Source organism: Colius striatus, chromosome 7, assembly GCF_028858725.1.
Source record: "Colius striatus isolate bColStr4 chromosome 7, bColStr4.1.hap1, whole genome shotgun sequence".
NCBI classification, from domain to species: domain Eukaryota; kingdom Metazoa; phylum Chordata; class Aves; order Coliiformes; family Coliidae; genus Colius; species Colius striatus.
Genome location: NC_084765.1, coordinates 20,773,697 through 20,794,256, shown reverse-complemented (window position 1 = coordinate 20,794,256; position 20,560 = coordinate 20,773,697). Strand labels below are relative to the sequence as shown.

Here is a 20,560-nt window from a genome sequence, read left to right as displayed (position 1 = left end):
ATGTCATATGGCACACAGCTGACAGCAGTATTTTTCAGAGGCTATCTGCTCTCCCATTTCCAATGAAAACAGAAATTTGAAATGAGCCTACCAGTTCTCAACAGTCGACTTCTGATGGTTAACTTTTGTCTTCAGAGGCAACAAAGGCCTTCACGCCTAACCAGAGTGATGAGACACAAAAACCCCTTGCTGGAAGGAAGGTAAAAGTGCTCCAAGAAGCAGGAGAAAGATGTTTTATTTAAAATTTATTTATTTGCCCTTAATTTAAAGTTATTCATTTGAAATTTTCCTATTCTATTTTCTCTAAACAACATGGAAGGCTGCTGAAAGACAGAGTAGCATGGCCAAGATGTTTTAAAGTCTCACAGGCAGGTAGCTGTTTCACAACCTAAAAAAAAATCACCTCTCTGCCCTGCCACAAAGTGATGCTTTTTAAAAATTCATTCATTCCCACTGCAAGGAGACTTAATCTGGACTGACAGATTTCTCTACCTGTTACACAGGACCTCAGTAAAAATTTCATAGGATGCATTACCTTTATGAAATTAATTTTTTCTGTCAGAGCAGGCTGAGGTTTCCAGGCCAGAATATCAAACTCACCAGGAACTCCACCAGAAAATAAACTTTGTTCAACACCTCAGTTCATGCCAGTTGATTGTGCCTCATTTTTTTTTTCAGCCTCAACCTCAGTTATTAATTTTTTTTAACAATAAAAGGATGTATGTCCTCAAAATTGAGGCTTCGTGGGTAAACAAAAGGTAGAAGATGGGGTAGAAAAGAACTTATACAGCAGCATCAGTGGGATGTAAAGCTACGAGATGACTTCTCAACCTTCGCAGAGCATCAGCTGAACCAGGGAAATGTGGGTGGGATGGAGGTAACTGAAAAGCCAAGCAGAGAAGGGTAAACATTGTTGAAGTCAGAGATTACAAAGTTTGGAGAATAGGATTCACAAAGAAATAAAAACTTGTATTTCTGTTCCTCAAACTGAAAAAAGATCTGGAAAATTCAAGTAAATTCATATCAAGGGTGCTATGTTACTGGTGACCTCCAAACTGCATCTTCACACACAGCAATGATGTCATGCAATGCCTTAAATCAAAGGGAAAAAAAGAAGCTGCAAAGCAAAAATTCTGTTTTCCTCTCCCAGAAGCACCCGGGTTTTATCTGAACACTGCAGCAGCTTCGAGCTTATCTGCTCTGCAGAAGAGGCCGCTCGAGGAAGACATGGGTTGGGAGCAGCTGCCAGGGAACAGAGAACCACTGCTAAGGTGCGATATTCTGACAACACCTGATGAGTCCAAGAGACATGGAGACATTTTGCCTGAAGTTGCCAGCCCAAGGGAGGGATGAGACCATGCTGTCTGGAAGAGCTAAACACGTCTGCACTTCATGGGGAGCCTAATGAAGGACTCTCCATCTACCTGCCATCACAGCAAGTGCCACATCAGGCAAAATTTGCAGCTACCAGCTACAGCTCCACATCCAACCTCCATCCCACAAACCCAAGGAGAAAACTATCCTTGCTCCATAATGGGGTAGGCTGGATTTAAGTTACAACTCCTGCAACAGCTAGAAATCTATTCTAGACTAAAATAGAAAAAAATCTAAATTCTGTATTATAGCATTTTTAATATATTAATATTAAGATATTAAAATTAATATTAAAATATAGAATATATGTTAATAGAATAAAGTTCTATTAAAATAGAAATCTGTCTAGATTAATAGATCATCATTGGCATGAATCCAAGAGTTTGCCTATGCAAACAGCCCAGGATTTATGAACCTGGACTTTAACACCTGGGTTGGGGTTTTTCTTTCTTCTCCTCTTCCATCATCTGCTAAAGTGTATTCCCATGTATCATGAATCATCAACTAAATCTTCCTTAGCAATCCAGAACAGCTGGTTTATAAAGAAAGTGATAAAGAAATTCAAGGCAGAATTTTAATCTTGACCATTTTTTGCCTTTTCCTCCCATTTTACTTTAAATAGCAGGCAGAGATGTCTTATCCTCATTCTGCTGGTTGGCTCAGAGAGATGAGATTGCTATTGCAAAGACTCTCAGTATGCAGTGCGACAGCAGCTGTATTTATAGGAGGGATTGGGCTGAAGCCAGACCGCCTGAAGATGCACTGTCTGGTTGTTTGCAAACCGCTGGAAATAGTGTTGTCCTCAGACAGAAGGTTTTAAAAAAAGTTCACAAGGCATTGTATTAGATTTCACCAAGAGGGAAAAAAAAAAGAAAAGAAAGGTTACAAAAACCCCCATGCCTCTGTTAGAAGGTTTTGTGGTAGGTATTTTGGTTTCCATAACATCAGCAGTGTGCCATAGCAACAGTTACATCATGGCTAAATATCGTTCTTGCACACAAATTCTATTACAGTTTTAAGAAAAAGCCTCAGCAAATACTTAAACTTGTAATTTCTTTTAGCAGAAGCACCCAGATCTCAGTAATCTGTCTTCTGCCTCCTGCAAGCTTTGAAGATACAAGATGCAGAGGAGGATCCCTCCACAGTTCAGGTACCAATCACCAACACCCACTAGTTTTTCAGTCATCACAACATTAAATGATCTTCTGTAAATCCACTAATATCTTAAGAAATTCACAGTTCAAATGAATATACCTATTTTGCCATCTTGAAACACAGTATTGACTACCTAGTTGTCATCTGTAGACTGAGAACTATCATGAAAAAGCAGGTCATCTTTGGGCCAGCTAGGAAGAAAAGATATTCTTGACACCCAAGACCCAAATATCTATCATCGGTTTGCTTTCCATCATACCGACTCCTCCATGTGCAGCATGTAGCTCCAAGATGAGAAAAAGTAAATTATTAAACCATACAAATAATAATTTACCCAGGAATTCATGCTCATGCAGCTGTAGAGCTTATTAATATTTATAGGAAGTAAACTATGTAGAAATGATTGTATTTTCCACCAGCAGAGCTCACAGTGCTCCAGCCCCAGACAGATGACATGCTCCAGCATTAAGAATTGGAACGAGCCCATTGCAATCGGCTGTCTCCACAACTGCTCCTCTCATCCATGCAAACACTGACTTTAATGATTTCATGTGCTAGACAGATTTATAGGAGAAAGCTAATTAGGTCACTGGTTATAAGCCAGTCCAAGGAGAATTACAGATTGCTGCAATTAGGAGTTCTGCATATACCCAGGGCTCGGGGAGGAGCTCTGAGCTGCAAAGAAATCCCAGCCCAAGCATAGAAATTCCCTTATGGATGACAGTATTTCGGCTCATTCCTGCAAAGACAGTGGAGGCTGCCAAAGAACAAATGCCCTGAAATCCCATCTCACTGAGGTATCATCTCTTGCCATCTTTCAGGAAGGGTTCTGCCTCCTCAAGACTCTTCTACAAAGTCTATCAGTTACCTTTATAGAAAAAAATAAGCTATATTGGCTTTGCAATAGTTATTTAGCTTGCCTTTTTACGGTGGATAATGGTAAAATAGACCTGTTCCCAGAAACACAGACAATTTTTCCCATTAACTCTTTAGATCACCTATTGAGTAGGGTGCATCAGCATCCAAAGATCAATTAAAAACTAATTAAAATAGGTTTGCCCAGCTCTGCTCCACCTTGTTGACCAAAAAAAAAGAGAGAGGTAACAGAGAAGCATTGAACTTGAGAGCAAATGTGCCCCAAGTGATGCACTCAGGACTATACTGCTTATTTTTTACCATCTTCATATTCAAGGAGACTGCTCTGTCTGACTTTTCAGATTTCTTGTTAACACTACTGAGGCCCAAAATGAACTATCAGGTTTTCTGCAAGGGCTGGTTTAATTCTTTGATCTCAGCTGTACTCAGGCTGCAGAGCACTGCTCATAAATACTAGCTCTACCAAAATGAATGATGAGGATTTCCCTTGACCTCACCCAAAGAATTTCACTGGAAGGAAGAGCATGCAGACTGGTACTTAAAAAAATGATATTTGGATGCTCCATAACATAATTATTGTATCATACAGCCCAATGAGATGTTGTGCATCTATGAAACAACAAGTACTTTAGCAGTTTTCCATCCTGCTTGTGGTCAGATAACAAATGATGTTTGGAGAACCCTCCTCTCACCCTAATTAACAGACTATGCCATCTTGTTGTTTATGTTACCCGCTAAATTACGGCCTGGATTTTTGTTATCTCTCTTACAGCACGTTAATTTGAGGCTGGAAAGTAAAGCTTAAAAGTTTAACCTTCCCCAATCTGCCATGGCTACTGGAGGTTGTAAGGGACCGCAAGTCTGATCTTGCAGAACATGTATGAGAGTGACATTTCCCCTCTCTCCCTCCCTCCTTCTCAATCAATTGACACTGGAAAGCAAAAAAACACCAGAAGATTGGGGTGGCATTTTGAATAGATATCGAAAAATAACTTTATGTGATATTAAGTGACACAGCACCAAGACTAGGCAAAGGCAAGAAAGAAATGGACCACAGATTAGCCCTGAGACTACACATCAAGGAGACAAACAAATAACAGCTAAGTGCTTCATGAGGTTTGGTGATACTTGTATACCAAAACATTTATTTTAAATCTGCAAATCTCTGGCTGGACTTTACTTAACACGTAGCAGTAAGTAATATGGTAAATTAGAAGATAAATTTTAGTAATTCAGTGTACATTTCTTAACATAAAGGATTAAAGAGACAATTTAATAACTTTACCAGTGTCACAAATTCATCCCAAGACTCATTGGCATCATAGAATAAGTATTTCCAGACCTACCTGTTCAAGTTTAAAGATGTGCTGGTTAAAGTAATGCTGCAAGCGCTCGTTGGCAAAGTTAATGCAGAATTGTTCAAAACTGTTGTTTTCATAGTCTTCAAAACCAAAAATATCAAGTACTCCAATGGATAAAGTCTGCAAGAGAAGTAAGAATGAGGATGAGAATAAAACCCTATAAAGTAAATAGATTATTTGACAGTACAAACTCAAAAGCATACTGAGCTGAATTTACTTCATAAGAGGATTTTTTTTTACTGGGATTTTTGACGTTATGCTATCTGGAAAACTTACACCTACATCAGAAAGACACCATGTAACTTTAGATATCTGGATAGATGGCATTTTTCTAAACAAAAAATCCTGTTAGAGGTTTTTTAAAAAATTTATAGACCAATTGCAATCTTTGAAGAAACTCGAACCCAGTTCCAAGTGATTCTACTTGATCTAAGATAGTATTTGTCTTTTGAGGGGAAAAATAGAGGTAGGGTTGGAAAAAACAGGCTTACCCTGTGAAGATAGTCCACTAAAACGTGCCTACAATGTAAGTGCAGGGTATCTAAGCAAACATACTCTACCTGCAAACCTTCTAAAGATCTCTACAGCAGGGATTTGCATGGAAATAATCCATTGCAATGAAATAAAATAATTCTGGTCAGAAGTAAAACTAGCAAATACAAAATATCCACCTTGCATATCCAATGGAAGATGACTATCTGCTACTGAGACTCATGACCTGATGGACTGAAGTTTTGAAATGTTGAGTCATTCTCACCTGACTAAAAGTGATGTAAAGTAATGCAAAAATAATAACAATGCTGCAGAAGAGGGTTCAAATCCATCCTGAGGTCCCCTCATAAGTAAAAATGTTGGCAACAGAGCTGTTGAGCAAATAAAACAAAAGCTCCTTTTCTGTCTTGACTTCTCTGCTCTTGGAAGACCCAGCCACTGCTTGTCACAAACAAAGGTCTCTGAGTAGGGATGGGAACCAAGCCTCATTTCCAGTGAAAGCTGTTGCAAGGCACTGTGCTTCAGCACAGCCACCATGTTACAGGTTATTTTAGTTAACAACTTAACATCACAATAACAATATCATAATAAGCACTTGTTAAGCACTTGGTAATAGTTTAATCAATTAGCTAAGCACCTGCAAATAGCTCAATCACCTAATGATTAAGTAAGTATTCATTTGAATCACATAAGGATCAAACGGCAAGAGTTACATACCACACCTGATAACGACCTGTTAAGACCCTGGTATATCTATTTGTTAGGTTACCTTAGCTGTTACTAAAACAAAGAGACTAATAAGTGTATAAAAGCCTTGAAATGAAGCACATTTGGAGGAGCTATTCTTTTAGCACATTGGAAGGAATTTAAGGGTGATTTTTGTAAAGATCAATTCATAGAATACTGTAATCACGTGCAGAAATATTGAACTGTGCCTTTAAGTCTCTGTATTTGAAAGACATAATAATTTTTGGCTATGGTATCTAAATGATCAAACCTGTTTAGGGGAGGAGATTCTAACAATAAGGGCCCTGTGCCAAAAACCTCTCCTTTGGGCTGCCTTTTGGCTCACTGGAAAGAAATACATAATGATTTGTTTTAAAAGCAGCTTATTGAATATTGCAATCATACGTGGCCAATGTATGCTCTGGATGATGAGGAATTGTGGCCCCTGAATGGAATACTAAGTTATAATACTATCTTGCAATTAATCTTGTTTTATAACAGCGAGGAAAAGTGAGATAAAGTCCCATATGTAAATCTGTTCTTTTATTTAAGAGAAAAATCTGAATGGCAGAAAGAATCTGAATGAATAAATTGGGTAATGTCACTCACAGTAGAAAAACAAAAGGTTCAAAACCATTGCTTCACATGTACTGCAGCAAAAACGTATCTTAAACGTTTGACTCTTAAAGGGAGAGGGCTGTTCCTATATATACACCCTCTCTCACTTACCCGCTCCCCAACATGAACCTGAACAGGGACCCAGCAACCTGACAGATACATCCCGGAGTGCTGGTTCAAGGGCTCCCAGCCGTGTCCAGATAGTAGTGATGTGGAAAACCTTAAAGATCCCCTTAAAATCTAAAGTCAAATGACATACGATTGCCCCATTAAGGCGAGGGGTTAGGCAGAGGGAACCAGTATATAAGAAAGTGCCTTTCTTGCTTCCCGATTTAATTCTCTGAGAAAAAAATTAACTGACTCCTATAAGAAGGACCCAGATAAAATGAGAAAGAAAAAAAAAAACCCAGAGACTAGAACCCAATATAAACATGGGAGTAACATATTCAGTTTTAAATACATCTAGAGGAGCAACAGGAACCAAACCAGCAAATCTTGTCGGAGCCACAGGGAAAGGAAAAAAAAAAAAGAAAACTAAAAAACTGGCCATTTTTGCAACCCCTGGATCTGAAATTTGGAAACAAAATTACAACATATGAATTTTTGTATGTTCCAGGATGTCCCATACCCTTGATGGGGAGGGACTTGCTGTCTAAATTAAATGTGCAAATTGTCTTTGAACAGGGAGACTTGTTACTAAAAATACCTCAATCAAAGACAGGACAAATATTGATGATAAAAGAAAAAACAAAGGTGTTAGAATTACCTCCAAAGGTGAATGATGCAGTAATCCCAATAGTATGGGAAACTGAAATTCCAGGAAAATCAAAATTGGCACAACCAGTAAAAATTGGAATAAAAGAAAAAGTAAAATCGGCCAGAGTGAGACAATACCCAACAAAACCTGAGGCAAAACAAAGATTAAAAGTACTAATTGATAAATTTTGAAATATCAAATTTTAGAAGAATGTGAGTAAAATACACCTATTTTACCAGTACAGAAATCAAATGGAGAATACAGGTTAGTTCAGGATTTAAGATCCACAAATCAGATTGTGAAAGATATACATCCAGTTGTAGCAAATCCATACCTTACTCACAGCTCTGAGAGAAAAGTATCAGTGGTTTACAGTGCTTGATTTAAAAGATGCTTTCTTTTGTATCCCTTTGGAAAAGGAGTGTTGTAAAGTATTTGCTTTTGAGTGGGAAAGCCCCAAACAGGACCTAAGGTACAGTTAACATGGACACGGCTACCCCAAGGATTCAAGAATAGCTTGACTATCTTTGGAAGACAACTAGCAAAAGAACTGGAAACTTGGACTAATGAAAAGACGGTGACACCGAGACCAGAGCATTTGCTTCTCCAATACGTGGATGACATTTTAATTGCCACAACGGAAGGTCAGTCTGCATACAGGTAACCACTGAACTTCTAAACTTTTTGGGACTAAATGGGTATAAAGTATCACAAGAAAAAGCTCAAATAGCACGCCAAACAGTGATGTATTTGGGCCTTGAGATTTCAAAAGCAGAATGGAGGCTGGGCACAAATGGAAAGGAAGCGATTTGTGCCATTCCGGAACCACGCACTGTGCATGAGTTGTGGGCATTTTTGGGAATGATGGGATGGTGCAGGCTCTGGATCATGGATTATGGTCTTATAGCCAAACCATTATATGAAGCCCAAAAATCTACCCCTTTTACATGGGGAAAAGAACAACAGGAAGCTTTCCAGAAGCTTAAAATAGCTTTGATGACAGCCCCAGCCTTAGGCTTGCCAGATTTAACCAAAGACTTTCAGTTATTTGTTCATGAATGACAGCATTTGGTTCTAGGAGTTCTGACACAGAAACTAGGAAGCTGGAAGAGACTGGTGGGATATTTTTCCAAACAACTGGACTTGGTGAGCAGGGGATGGCCTTCTTGCCTACGAGCAGTAGCTGCAACTGTCACATTGATCCAAGAAGCAAGAAAGCTGACTTTGGGAAGGACTATTACAATCTATGTCCCACATATGATAACAACAGTCTTGGAGCATAAGGGTGGACATTGGTTATTCCCGAGCCGAATGATGAAATACCAGGTAATTCTCACTGAGCAGGATGATGTAGTGTTGAAAACAACTAACCTTCTAAATCCTGCAGTGTTTCTGAGCATTTCACTGGAAGAGCAACAACTGGAATAGAACTGCACTGCAACCATTGAACGTACATATTCCAGCAGAGAGGACCTGAAGGATGATCCTCTCGAGAACCCTGAATAAGAACTGTTCACAGTTGGCAGCAGCTTTGTTTTGAATGGAACTCGCCACGCGGGATATGCAGTAACAACCAAAAACATGGTAATAGAAGCAAATGCATTGCCAAGTACAACTTCTGCACAGAAGGCAGAACTGATTGCATTGACATGTGCTTTGGAATCGAGTAAAGGAAAACGAGTTAATATTTGGACTGATTCAAAATATGCTTTTGGAGTAGTACATGTCCATGGCACCCTGTGGAAAGAAAGAGGACTACTGTCCTCCCAGGGAACAAACACGAAGCATCAAAAGGAAGTCTTGTAACTGCTAGCGGCAGTGCAGGAACTGGTTCAAGTGGCAATCATGCACTGTAAAGCGCATCAGACAGGGAACTCAAAGATAATTGATGGAAACAGATTAGCAGATCAGACTGCTAGGAAAGTAGCACAACATACGGTCTCACAAATGGCAATCATTCTCACCAGAACAGTAGTGATTCCTAAGGAGCCCTCCCCTGGGACACAGTCCTTAACGAACTTCTCTGGTGTGGGTTGTTCCCAACAGCTGCAGCTTCTGCTGATACAGGGTCCCTCACACGGGACACAGTCCTTGGTGAATATCTCTGGCGTGGATTCTTCGCCATGGTTGCAGTTTCAGCAGATAGAGGGTCCCTCCCTTGGGACTTGGCCTCTTCTGGGCATAAGTTTAATGAGCTGCTTTGTCGTGGGTTCCTCTCCACAGTTACAGCTGTGGATACTGAGTCCCTTCCTTGGGACAGGGCCTTGCTCCAGCCACGGTGATAAAGGGCCCCTCCTTCGGGACAAGGCCTCTTCCGGCCATAGTTTTAAAGAAAAAAATCACTGTCCCTGGCTCAGAGCCCTCAGTGAAGTGAATCGCTGCCCCTGGTCCGGGGCCAGCTTTAGCACAATGAGTCTCTGCCCCTAATACAGGATCATTATCAAAATGAGTCTCTACCGCCGATGCAGGGTCTTTAAAGAAATGAAAATAAATCTCAGCTTCACCAGTTCTCTCCGTGGAATGCAGGGGAGTCTCTGCTACAACGCACCTCCTCCACTGTTTCATCACTGACCTTGGAGTCTGCATGGTTGTTTCTCTCACTGTTCCTACTCCTTGAACCACCACCAGCCAGAAAAAGAAGAAGGGGCAGAAGAAGGAAAAAAACCAGGAAGAAGATGGAGGAAGAAACCTCCTCTTCCGGCTTCTTCTTAAAAAGTGATCGTGGAGGTGTCTAATTGACTCAGCCCCAGAAGTGGGTCTGGCTCAGAGCTGGGGAGAGTTGTGAGCAGCTTCTTACAGGAACCATCTTTACAGCCCCATCCCCCTTACCAGAAAAGGCTGTCATGTCAAACCATGACAGAAAAATGGGACTGCACACTGTAAACAAAAACCAGTGATAGGCTGGCAAGACAGGGTAGATTACATTAGAAAGCAATGGACAACCCCCAGTAATAGAGTAGGTTGTTATAAATTGCTAAACTTTCAATTTACCGCCATAGGAAAATTTGGAGATGTTGGGTGCTGCAGATATGATGAACCAAAAATAAGGAATGTGTCTCGAATGACTATGGAATGGAAATGTGAACAGGTTTACAGAATAGCAAACAGGGAGGAGGAATGGAATTCAGTTTGGGGTGTTAGTGTAAACTTATAATTTAGACACATGGCTAAGACATCTTGGTGCTTTGAATGGGATGGACTTGAATTTTCAGTAAGCATGTTAGTATTAGATAGAGGTACTTCGACAAGAGAAAGGAGAAAAAGTTTCCTTGGTGGGAATGCAGACAAATACACAATTGCAGCACAGTGAGCCAAGCAGTTCAGTGTGCCAATTGGCAATGGTCTTGAAGATTGCTTGGTTATGCAGAGGACTGAAGAACAACTTAAATGTGACCAGCATCTGGAGAGTTAGCTGCCAAAGATATATGATTCAAAGCCCAGGACATTTGGTCTGCACTATGAGTGATGGCACATGGTCATCTCACCTGCCAGTAGATGGAAAAGTCAAACAAATAACTTTGGGATTGCCTGCACTATGCCAAATTTGGAAAAAAATCTCCCTTTCAGGGATTGGAATGATCCAGGTACTGGAGTAAAATTTGGCTGGGCACTAGAATCTCTCTTAAATCCTATAGCCATCCTACCGAAATAGAGAGTGCTTCTATTGATTGACTGGGTAGGCTGAACGATTGGCAAACGTGACAAGAAAGGGAGTTAAGTAACTGAATTTACAATTACAGGCTACCTCTAGAATGGCGTTACAAAATAGAATGACTCTGGACATGCTGTTGCTGAAGGAACATGGGGTGTGTGGCTTCCTAAAAGACAGAGTAGACCATTGTTGCATACACATTCCAAACTTTACCACAGATGTAGAACACAATTTAGATCAACCAGAAAAGGAAACACACATAGAAAAGGGAAGACATGAACACAAGCTGGATAGATAAAGTTTTTGAGGGACTGGGCCTGGACTTAAAATCCTGGATGAAGTCACTGATTGAAACACTTCTGCTATTGATTATAATGCTTCTGCCAATCTATTTGACATATTGTTGCATCAAAAGAGAAATAATACAAAGAACACGATGGAGCAATAGAATCTTGACAGCACTGTCAAGAGACAATGATCCATTCAAAGGTAATCCACTACCATATGACAGCCATGGTTTTGTTATGGCAACAAGAGAAATAAAAGAGTGAAAGTATTGGAATATGATTATCAATACTTCCAAAGGGGGGAAATGTTACAGATATTATTTTAGTTAACAACTTAACATCACAATAACAATATAATAATAAGCACTTGTTAAGCACTTGGTAATAGTTTAATCAATTAGCTAAGCACCTGTAAACAGCTCAATCACCTACTGATTAAGTATTCATTTGAATCACATAAGGATCAAACTGCAAGAGTTACATACCACACCTGATAAGGACCTGTTAAGACAAGACCCTGGGACCTGTTTAGATAAGACCCTGGCATATGTATTTGTTAGGTTACCTTAGCTGTTACTAAAACAAAGAGACTGGTAAGTGTATAAAAGCCTTGAAAATGGTAACTAACCAGGAAGCACATTTGGAGGAGCTATCCCCCATGTTTCCCAGTGCTGCATAATAAAGAAGTGTCTGCTTATCTGCATTCCTGTTTAGATAAGTTTTTCTGTGATTGCGGATCCTTCAACAATCCTGCCATCAGGACACGTGAAATGCTTTACAGGGCCTGCCCAACCCTCCTCCCAGCCCAGCATCTCCAACCATGGCAGCAGGACATCCCATCCTGGTGTGACAGATGCAGTCCTCCTATCTGAGCTGAACTCTGGACCAGGCAGGTGCACAGCACGTAAGCCTAACTGAAGGTAATCCTACTGTGTGAGGCTATCAGTGAGAACTCAGCATCAAAACCCAAACCCACCTTGTTTGGCTGGAGACTGGGCTGATAAGCATCCAACTGTATAAACACAGTACAAAAAACTGTATAAACACAATAGGAAACCTATCTACAAATTAACTACTTGGCGCTGTAAGTATCTAGAGGCATTAAGGCCCATGGACCTCTCCCTCCTAGCAGCTGGCTGAGCAGCAGGCATCTCCCCAGGAATAGGGCCACCTCTCAAGGCTGAGAGATCCCTTACCTGACAGCAAACTTCTACAGGTTGGTAAGTGACATTTTTTTGGATGTATGTAAAATTTAAGACATGTATAGTAAGCTTAAGCAATAATCTTTGCATTCTGTACTAATTTTGAGTATTGACCACCAATCCTTTGCATTTATTAAATATTTTACCCACCTAAACTTACTGATTAGAACTCAATAACCTAACTACAAGCTCAGATCTGAATGATCTCTGACTCTTCTCCAGTGACTCCTAGGTATGTCAGCATGGCTCTTCTATGTTCTTTTACCCTTTTCTACCATCCTCCCAGAGGATGAGGGAGATTGAGAGGCACCTCTGTGATCTCTTTAGCTCATGGGCAAGAGATGTGTAAACAGATACTCAGCCAACTTTTATATTGAACCTATTGGCACCATGATCCCTCACAGCCTCCCAGAATGGTTCCTAGGAGCTCCTGACAAGTGTTTTCTTTTACTAAATCCATACCCCATAATATAAATGGCACAACTTGGTGAGTTACAGTTCCAAATTGCCTTTTCCCAACACTTTGATGATTTTGTAAACTTCACTCCAGCCTTTTCTTCAAATTGAAGAGTTAAAGTCCATTTGATCTCTCATCTCCCCTCTAACCTACAATGACCTTGACACATTCAACAAGACATGGGTGCACCAAGGTTTTCTATGTTGACAAAAAATGAGGCCAACATTACTGTGAACACAGCTTGCTTTGCAATCACCTGCCCACCTCCTCTCCTCCCAAACAAACCCCGCTTCCCCCATACAAGCCAGGCAAGTGGCAGCTGTGGACCCCTGGCCAAATGTATGCTGGCCCACAGACATGTGTAACTCATCACTCCCCAGCTCAGACTCTCCTTCCTTCCTTTAAACAGAGTAGAAATGTGGACATTTCTCCTTTGTGTAGCTACTATTTTTCATATAATGTGAACATTCTTCCTGTCAGATTTGGCACAGAGGGACGGGACTGTGACAGTAGATAAACCTCATGGACACAGCAAGCCAGGGTGAAAAACCAGCTTGAGTAGGTGTAATTTCTGCTGTAACTTCCAAGCCTCTATACCACTGTTCTGTTAAACAAGTTACTAATGACTAATTATACTAGAACTCATACTGTGTCCATCTAGCAGGCCTGCTGTCATCAGAAAAAGAGTGAAGAGCCTGAAGGATACATACATGAAGAGCTCCACCAGCAGTCTGCCAGTGAATCACACTCTGGGATCTAACCAAAGCCATCTCAATTGTACACAGGCTCTGTTCACACATTACAACCAATTACATAAAAACATTAAGAGGTAAAACCATTAGCATTGGTCAAACCAACCAAGCCTCAAGCACTGAGGAGAAGCATACCCTGCTCTCCACCTGAGAGCTGCCAGGCATCCTGGGTTCAATTCTATTGATTTTATCTGCAGTCTGGATTTTGTAAGACTACCTTCATAAGCCTAGCCTGCCACAAACATAAACCAGACTACCCATATATCTCTATGCTGCAGTTCATCCATTTTCAACAGCTCAAATAATGTGGGTGGAAAATATTCCTTCTGTGCTCAACAGCTGACCAGAGAACCACCTACAGCTAGAACAGACACAGCTGCTGTGGGCAGAGCCGCAACCCAACTTGTGAGTTGAAGCTTTGTATAATACGGACTTTGGCTACCAGAATAAGTGAAAACACAATTGAAAAAAACATTTAATCACAATGATAAGGCTCTAACCCATTTTTCCAAGAGGCCTTTGGCTACTTTACCATTTGTCTAGGCTTTTCTCCCTGTTTCAGGGCTAGACAGGCTCTACCTCCTCACCTCTCCCCATGTCATGACATGGATGACTACTGAAGTTCCTTGGTCAACTTCCCAGAAGTTTACATCACTTGACAAAGTGCCCATGAGAAACAGCTTTGGTCAGAAAATGGAAAATGGGAAGCCACTGGACCAAGGACTAAGACTGGTAAAGGGATCTGCTGTCACTTGCTGCTTCCCAAGGGTCAAGGTTCCTTCTCCTGCTTGTCCCAATGGACATGGCAACCCTTTTGTTCACAGATATATTGAGAGTCTAACAAGCTGACATTTTCCACTTCATCTTTCTTAAGAATAGATTTCAGTAACAATTCTTCTTAAACATTTTGTATAATTAGCAGCTCATGTTATCTCTGTATTATACATGGAAAAATGATGATGGAAACAAGACAAAGGGACTTTTTCTCACCTATGATGCCAGTGCTCCAGTCACACTGCCCTTCTGTAAAGCAAATGCTGATCCCAGCCATCCTACGGCCATGCAAGCTTCTCTCTACAGCTCTCAGGAGCTCCCTAAAATTACTCTAGAGAAATGTCTCTATTGCAATCTATAAAAACAAGACTTAGAAGATAAACTACTCATGCTTCCAGGAGCCTTACGGAATTACTGACACAAGCTCTCACAAGCGCTGTGCTGATGCTCTCTGGAAATGGTTAAGCAACTGCCATGAATGAACACTTTAAACCTTTTGCTGACATTCAAAATTAAAGCAGCTCAGACAGGTAAAAGGCACAGAACTAAAAAAATAAATAAATCTATATTAAGGAAATCGGTGCAGGTAACAAACTGTGTGTACAGGAAACGAGGATGGTTAATTCTTCCACAATTGTTACACAGGGAAAATCATCATTTTTCTCACATCACAACTCCAGATTGTAAATTTTAAGACGTGCTTTTGGGTTGGTTTGTTTTTTTTTTTTGAGAGTTTCATTCCAGAAACATGAGGGCAGAGCTCTGCAGTGAATCAGATCCTCTGCCCCCTGTTGCAGGAGGTGGCAGCATTGCAGAGATCCCAAAAGAAAGAGCTCAGTGCATCTAAGTTGGTAACACTTCTGAAAATGAGAAACTGGGAACTGATAGCTGTTTTTCTGCTTTCTGGACAAAATAAGTCATGGTACCTATGCAAAAGGGTTATATCAGTTTTTTTCATTACAAAGCAGCACAAATCTACCAGTACAGAGTCACTTCGTACAGCAAGATGAAAAAAATTTCTTTCCATTGAGGTATGCATATATGAAATTATTTTGCTAAACCATATGACAGAAGGATGTAACCTGTCTGCTGTTCAGATTATGTTCGCAGACCAATATTTAAAGAAAATCATGAAAGCAATTTTACATGTACAAACCTTCTAATTCTTCAGTTTCAAATTCACATTTTGAAAAAGTGCCATAAGGAAATAATTCAAAGATGTATTATAATTGAGACTTACTCAAGCCTAGTTTGTGTGTTAATGTTCCTTTGTCAAAACTAACATTTAAAATTAACAAATTCATAGTATGGACAAGCCTGCAGCAAATGACTGTATCACTTAGTATATCAAATCTACAGCAAAATTCCTGTACTGAAAAGGGTCTACAAGGACTCTTAAAATTTGGGCGAACCCTGGGTTAGTAAGCACCTTCTGGTTGAGAAGACAAAAAGTGGCCTCATAGTTCTCTAAAAATGTCACAGCCGTGACATTTAAACCCTGCACATGACTTTTAAGGGCTTTTGGCAAATGACGGTCTTGAAGCTACACGCTCTCCAATTCCCAAACCACTGATAAACAGCAATCACTGGAGCTGATTTACGTCACCTCAAATGCACGTTGGTGGTGTCATTTCACCACAGAGATATATTTTGGCAATCACAAATGGAATTGCTTCACATTCAGGGGAAAATATATATATCTATTTTTTAATGTGTTTAATTTTTTTTTCTTACAATATTCCAAAGAGAATGCTGTAAAACACTTCTAACAAAAACAATCCAAAAAACATCATCACTATATCTCACAGAATTGCTCCGTTCTCCATCACTATAAGATAGACAATGGTCTATTATATGAAGCCAGAGGCACTGATTTGCTACAAATTTGGAAGCTGTGACCTAAAAATAATGAACAGATGCACATTAAACCTCCTGGGTATTCAGCAATTGTTCCCATGGACAGATAGCCAAGAATTAACTAGTTGATTAAATTTAACTGAATTTTCTTCATGGCCATAAATTCTTCAGGAATTCAACCATGAACTTTCCTCACACAGAAACCCCCTGCAGAAGCAGGGTCACCTAGATCAGGTCTCATAGGAACATGTCCAGGCGGGTCTTAAAGACCTCCAAGGAAGGAGACTCCACAACCCCTCTGGGCAGCCTGTGCCAGGGCTCCGTCATCCTCACAGTGAAATAGTTTTCCCTTATGTTTAAATGGACCTTTTTGTGTTCCAGCTTCATTCCATTACCCCTTGTCCTGTTGCTAGATACAACAGACAAAAGGGATGCCTCAACCTCCTGACACCCACCATTTAGATATTTGTAAATATTAATGAGATCTCCCCTCAGTCTCCTCCAGACTAAACAGCCCCAGTTCCCGCAGCCCTTCCACATATGAAAGATGTTCCAGTCCCCTGATCATCTGTCCCTCTTGAGCTGAGGAGCCCAGAACTGGACACATGTACGCAGCACCTCAACTGAAAACAGTAACAGGATTATTTAGGAAGAAGTTAAGACACTTCACAAGAAACAAACAGAAAAAGCTTAAAAAGACTTGGAAGAAATGCTTTTTGGTCCACCACGATCTACACTGTATCATCACTTTAAGCAACAAGACGAGCTTCTATCAATTCCTAACCTAATTTATGGAAGGGGAATTAAATAAGAGACTCTCTGAGGTTTTGTAACCTAGTTCTCAAGAAGAGGAAAAGTCTCCAACCTCATTAATAGAGGTCATATTTCTGACAGTTTGTAGGAGATCATAAGAACATAAAATAAAGTAAAAGTGATAGGGGAACACCAAGGAAAACAGAGTGAAACTGATACACAGAAGCACTGCTATAACCACAAACAAAGCCTTATCAAGTAACTTATTCACAACTTGGTTCAGAAATAATATGCTACGAATCCTGTCAGCAAGTGAGATAGGCCAAATCCCACTGTGTTTTCCCAAAATAATTCACTGTACATGTAACTATATTTGGATATCAAAGGTCTGATTTACATGTTCCAAACATTTCCTTGAAAAACAGTGCAAGAATGACAGCTGGGTGTTTTTTTTACCCAGTTTCATCTTTTGATCTTGACATTACTGTTGACATCAAATAAACACATACATTAGGATAAGAAAATTGTCTCCTTTCCCATTGTCCCAATTTCTCCTGGTGATTGGACTTTGTTACGATCTAGGTCTTCTTCCCACTTATCACCAAAACCATGTGGTCCACCAGGAATTAAATAGACTTAACTAGCTATAAATAGCCTTCTTGCCAAAAACCTAAGTGGCTGGGGCAATGCTGCTTCGCCCCAGCCAAAGGACTTATTCAGATGTAGAGATGACTGCATGTGTTTCCACAGCATGCAGAGCGGAGAGCAGATCCGGGTTTCACGTGTGGGCCATACCTGCATCTAACTGTCATGTTCTACAACCTCCAGTCTTCACATCTAAATCCCGAGCTACCAAAACCAGACAAATGATAGCTTTGTTCAAGCCAACTTCTGAAGGCCATACAAGCTCTGCACAGGTGGGACAGTTCTGCATAGGACAGCTGTGTATGACCACTGAAATAAAAATTCATACTCATGCAGTATTTGTTTTTCTCCTCCAACTGCAGTTCTCCCACACACTCTGGATTCAGATGGTTTTGAGTCTTCTTTTACCTTGGCAAAACATGACTGTCATGTAAGAAAGTCTTCTGTCAAATATCCATCGTTTGACAACCTTGTGAACCTTCACAATTTGTGGGATTATTTCAAAATATATTCAAAGTATATCTGAGGAATACTGGCAGGAAGCATGGGCTGGAATTAAGCCAGGACATTTGCTGCAGGGTGAGCTGCATACTGCTCATCCACTGAAAACTCAGCAGTTAGCAGTCTTTCACAGTGAGGTACAATGTAGTACTTTTCTTTCATGAATCAGAGACCGAGTGTGTTTAGGAGACACTGTGAGGGAGCAAGTAGATGTCATCCAAATGCTGAGATCTTGCCTTGCATCAAGGGTATATTCCTAGGCTCCAGAGATGCCCTCGTTCCCAGATCACCTTTCAGTTACTTGACCATCTATTGGAGATTAAGAACCTATATCCTCATCTGGGGTTTCTTCAAGCACAGGCTGAAAAGGATTTGAAGAAGACTGTGAAGTCATAGGAAAAACCAAATTAAATGGCATCGTCTCAGTTCCTCCAGGGCAGAACAAAGTGGTAATTGTTGGCTGGTGTCTCAGTGAGAGCCCCAGAGCCTGGGATGCCCTTGGCCACTCGCTGGCAGTGATGTTATTCCTTGAGGGCAAAGGATCAGCTATTCCTAAGCCCTGCCTGACCTAGGCAGGTGCATCTCCTCCCTCTGTGCTGAAAGGATCTAAGCCAGGGGGCTAAAAAAAGGGGTGAGGAGACAATGCTATAGAAAACTTGAGACAAAATTGGCTAGTCCATGTTTAATGAAGCTGCTCTCTGCAGCTCTGTGCAATGCACTTAAACTCTCTTCTTCAGCCTCTCTACCTGGAAAATGAGCAGGATTCTTGCATTTTCTTGACTTCTGGTAGACTCATGAAAATCAATCAATGTTCAGAAAGGACTCTGAAGGTCAACTCTTTTGTTGTTATTTTGTGCATTACTTTCCTCTTCCAGCAAACCTGGCCCACGTGCAGCCCAGGACTGACTCACTGTAGCTCACAGCTGGTAGGAGCCTATAGCTCTGGGTTCTGGGCATTTGCCAGCATGGATAGATCTGCTGTTGTGCAAGGGCAACACTGCTGCCAGCACTTGCTGCTTGGCCTGGATCTTATCGCTACATCATGTGAATTTGGGGGGAAAAAAAAAGAAAGAAAAAAAAGGCTCAAGAAACTGGAAACTGGGAATTTGTGAGTTGATACAGGGAGATGGGTGGGAGGAAGGGTTACACTGCAAAAGAGTCTGGGCACGCAAAGGCTTAATATGCAGAAGTGACGATGGAAAACAGCATGAATTTGGGCTGTTCTGGCTCTTGTCTGCTGAGAATCAAAGTTTAATGGCCCATAAATATCTACCATTGTGCCTTGCTAAGCAAGTGATAGTGTCTGGGTCTGATCTTGTATTTAAATACAATGGAAGAGATAACATTTTGAAAAATTAATTGGATCATTAAAAAAATAATTAGTTTTTTGAGACACATTTCCTTGTCAAAATGAATCCACTTACTGTACAAATACACAAACAGTGGTTTGGGTTTTTTTTTCTTGACAGTCCAGGCAAAACTTGGAAAAAAAAAGTCAGGAAAGAACAAGACATTTTTGGTAAAATATTAAACAGAGGGAGAGTAAGAATGTGCAGTTCGAAGATAGACTGGATGTCATCCACTTTAACAACCTTTCTTGTCGGAAAAGCATATTACCAAATTTTATGTGCATGTATATATTTCCAGTCTACAATTACATCCACAAGCATTTCTATAGAGTTAAATAAAGGACCAGTTACATCACAAGCCTACTTCAGTTCTATGGCATAATTCAAATGTCATGTTAGCAGCAAGTAAAATAATCCCCCTTTTGGTAGCTGTGGTTTCAGCTTTGAAGTACAACCACCCCCTTCCCCAACAAAACCACATGATGCTGACTCATGCCCAAAATTTACAAGTCAAGGGTTGTTGGCAAGCTGCATGTGCATGGATGCATCCATACATCTGTGTTTTTTGGGGGTCAGCAATGAGTATGAGTGAATACATGAGAGGTTTTGGAATCCCGGGTCACAATATCCAGTCCCTGCTGTCACAGGAAATGTCATGTCAGCCCTTCCATCAGCTCTTTGGGAAATCAGTTTGGCATGGTGTCAGTTTTGTTTTTCCCATCACAACCTTTTTTCCTCCTAATCTCACGTTTCTGCTTGTTATAGGTGCGTTACCTCAGCACACACCAACGTCACAGCCTGTTCAGCTTCTCTGATTGTTCTTATGAAGCAACTGCCTCAAAGTACCTCATGTTAGCAAGATTTTCCTTTTCCCCCCTCCATTATATATGGTCCTATAGTTGTATGCGCAAGGCGGAAAACTATTTGGCATTGCTCCTGGAAATGGTGGGAGAACAGGCTTTTGCGGCTACA

The 20,560-nt window shown here is 40.6% G+C and overlaps 1 protein-coding gene and 1 long non-coding RNA gene across 9 annotated transcripts in view; one reads left to right on the top strand and one right to left on the bottom strand.

Moving 5' to 3' along the window:
- Window positions 1–20,560, bottom strand: part of MYO9A (myosin IXA) — a 198,609-nt gene that overhangs the window by 64,046 nt on the left and 114,003 nt on the right. For all 6 annotated transcript variants that reach the window (XM_062000449.1, XM_062000451.1, XM_062000452.1 and 3 more), the window contains one exon: window positions 4,752–4,886. In XM_062000449.1, coding sequence (XP_061856433.1) covers window positions 4,752–4,886 — 135 coding nt within the window. The remainder of the gene's footprint in view (window positions 1–4,751; window positions 4,887–20,560) is intronic.
- On the top strand, window positions 1,243–18,065 carry LOC133625842 (uncharacterized). Of its 3 annotated transcripts, none has more exons than XR_009819106.1 (4): window positions 1,243–1,538; window positions 2,436–2,524; window positions 12,013–12,518; window positions 17,844–18,065. It is a non-coding gene; the product is annotated as an uncharacterized LOC133625842 (long non-coding RNA). The 3 variants fall into 3 exon arrangements; XR_009819105.1 differs by lacking the exon at window positions 17,844–18,065 and adding an exon at window positions 13,619–15,205; XR_009819104.1 differs by lacking the exon at window positions 17,844–18,065 and having other exon boundaries at window positions 12,013–12,611.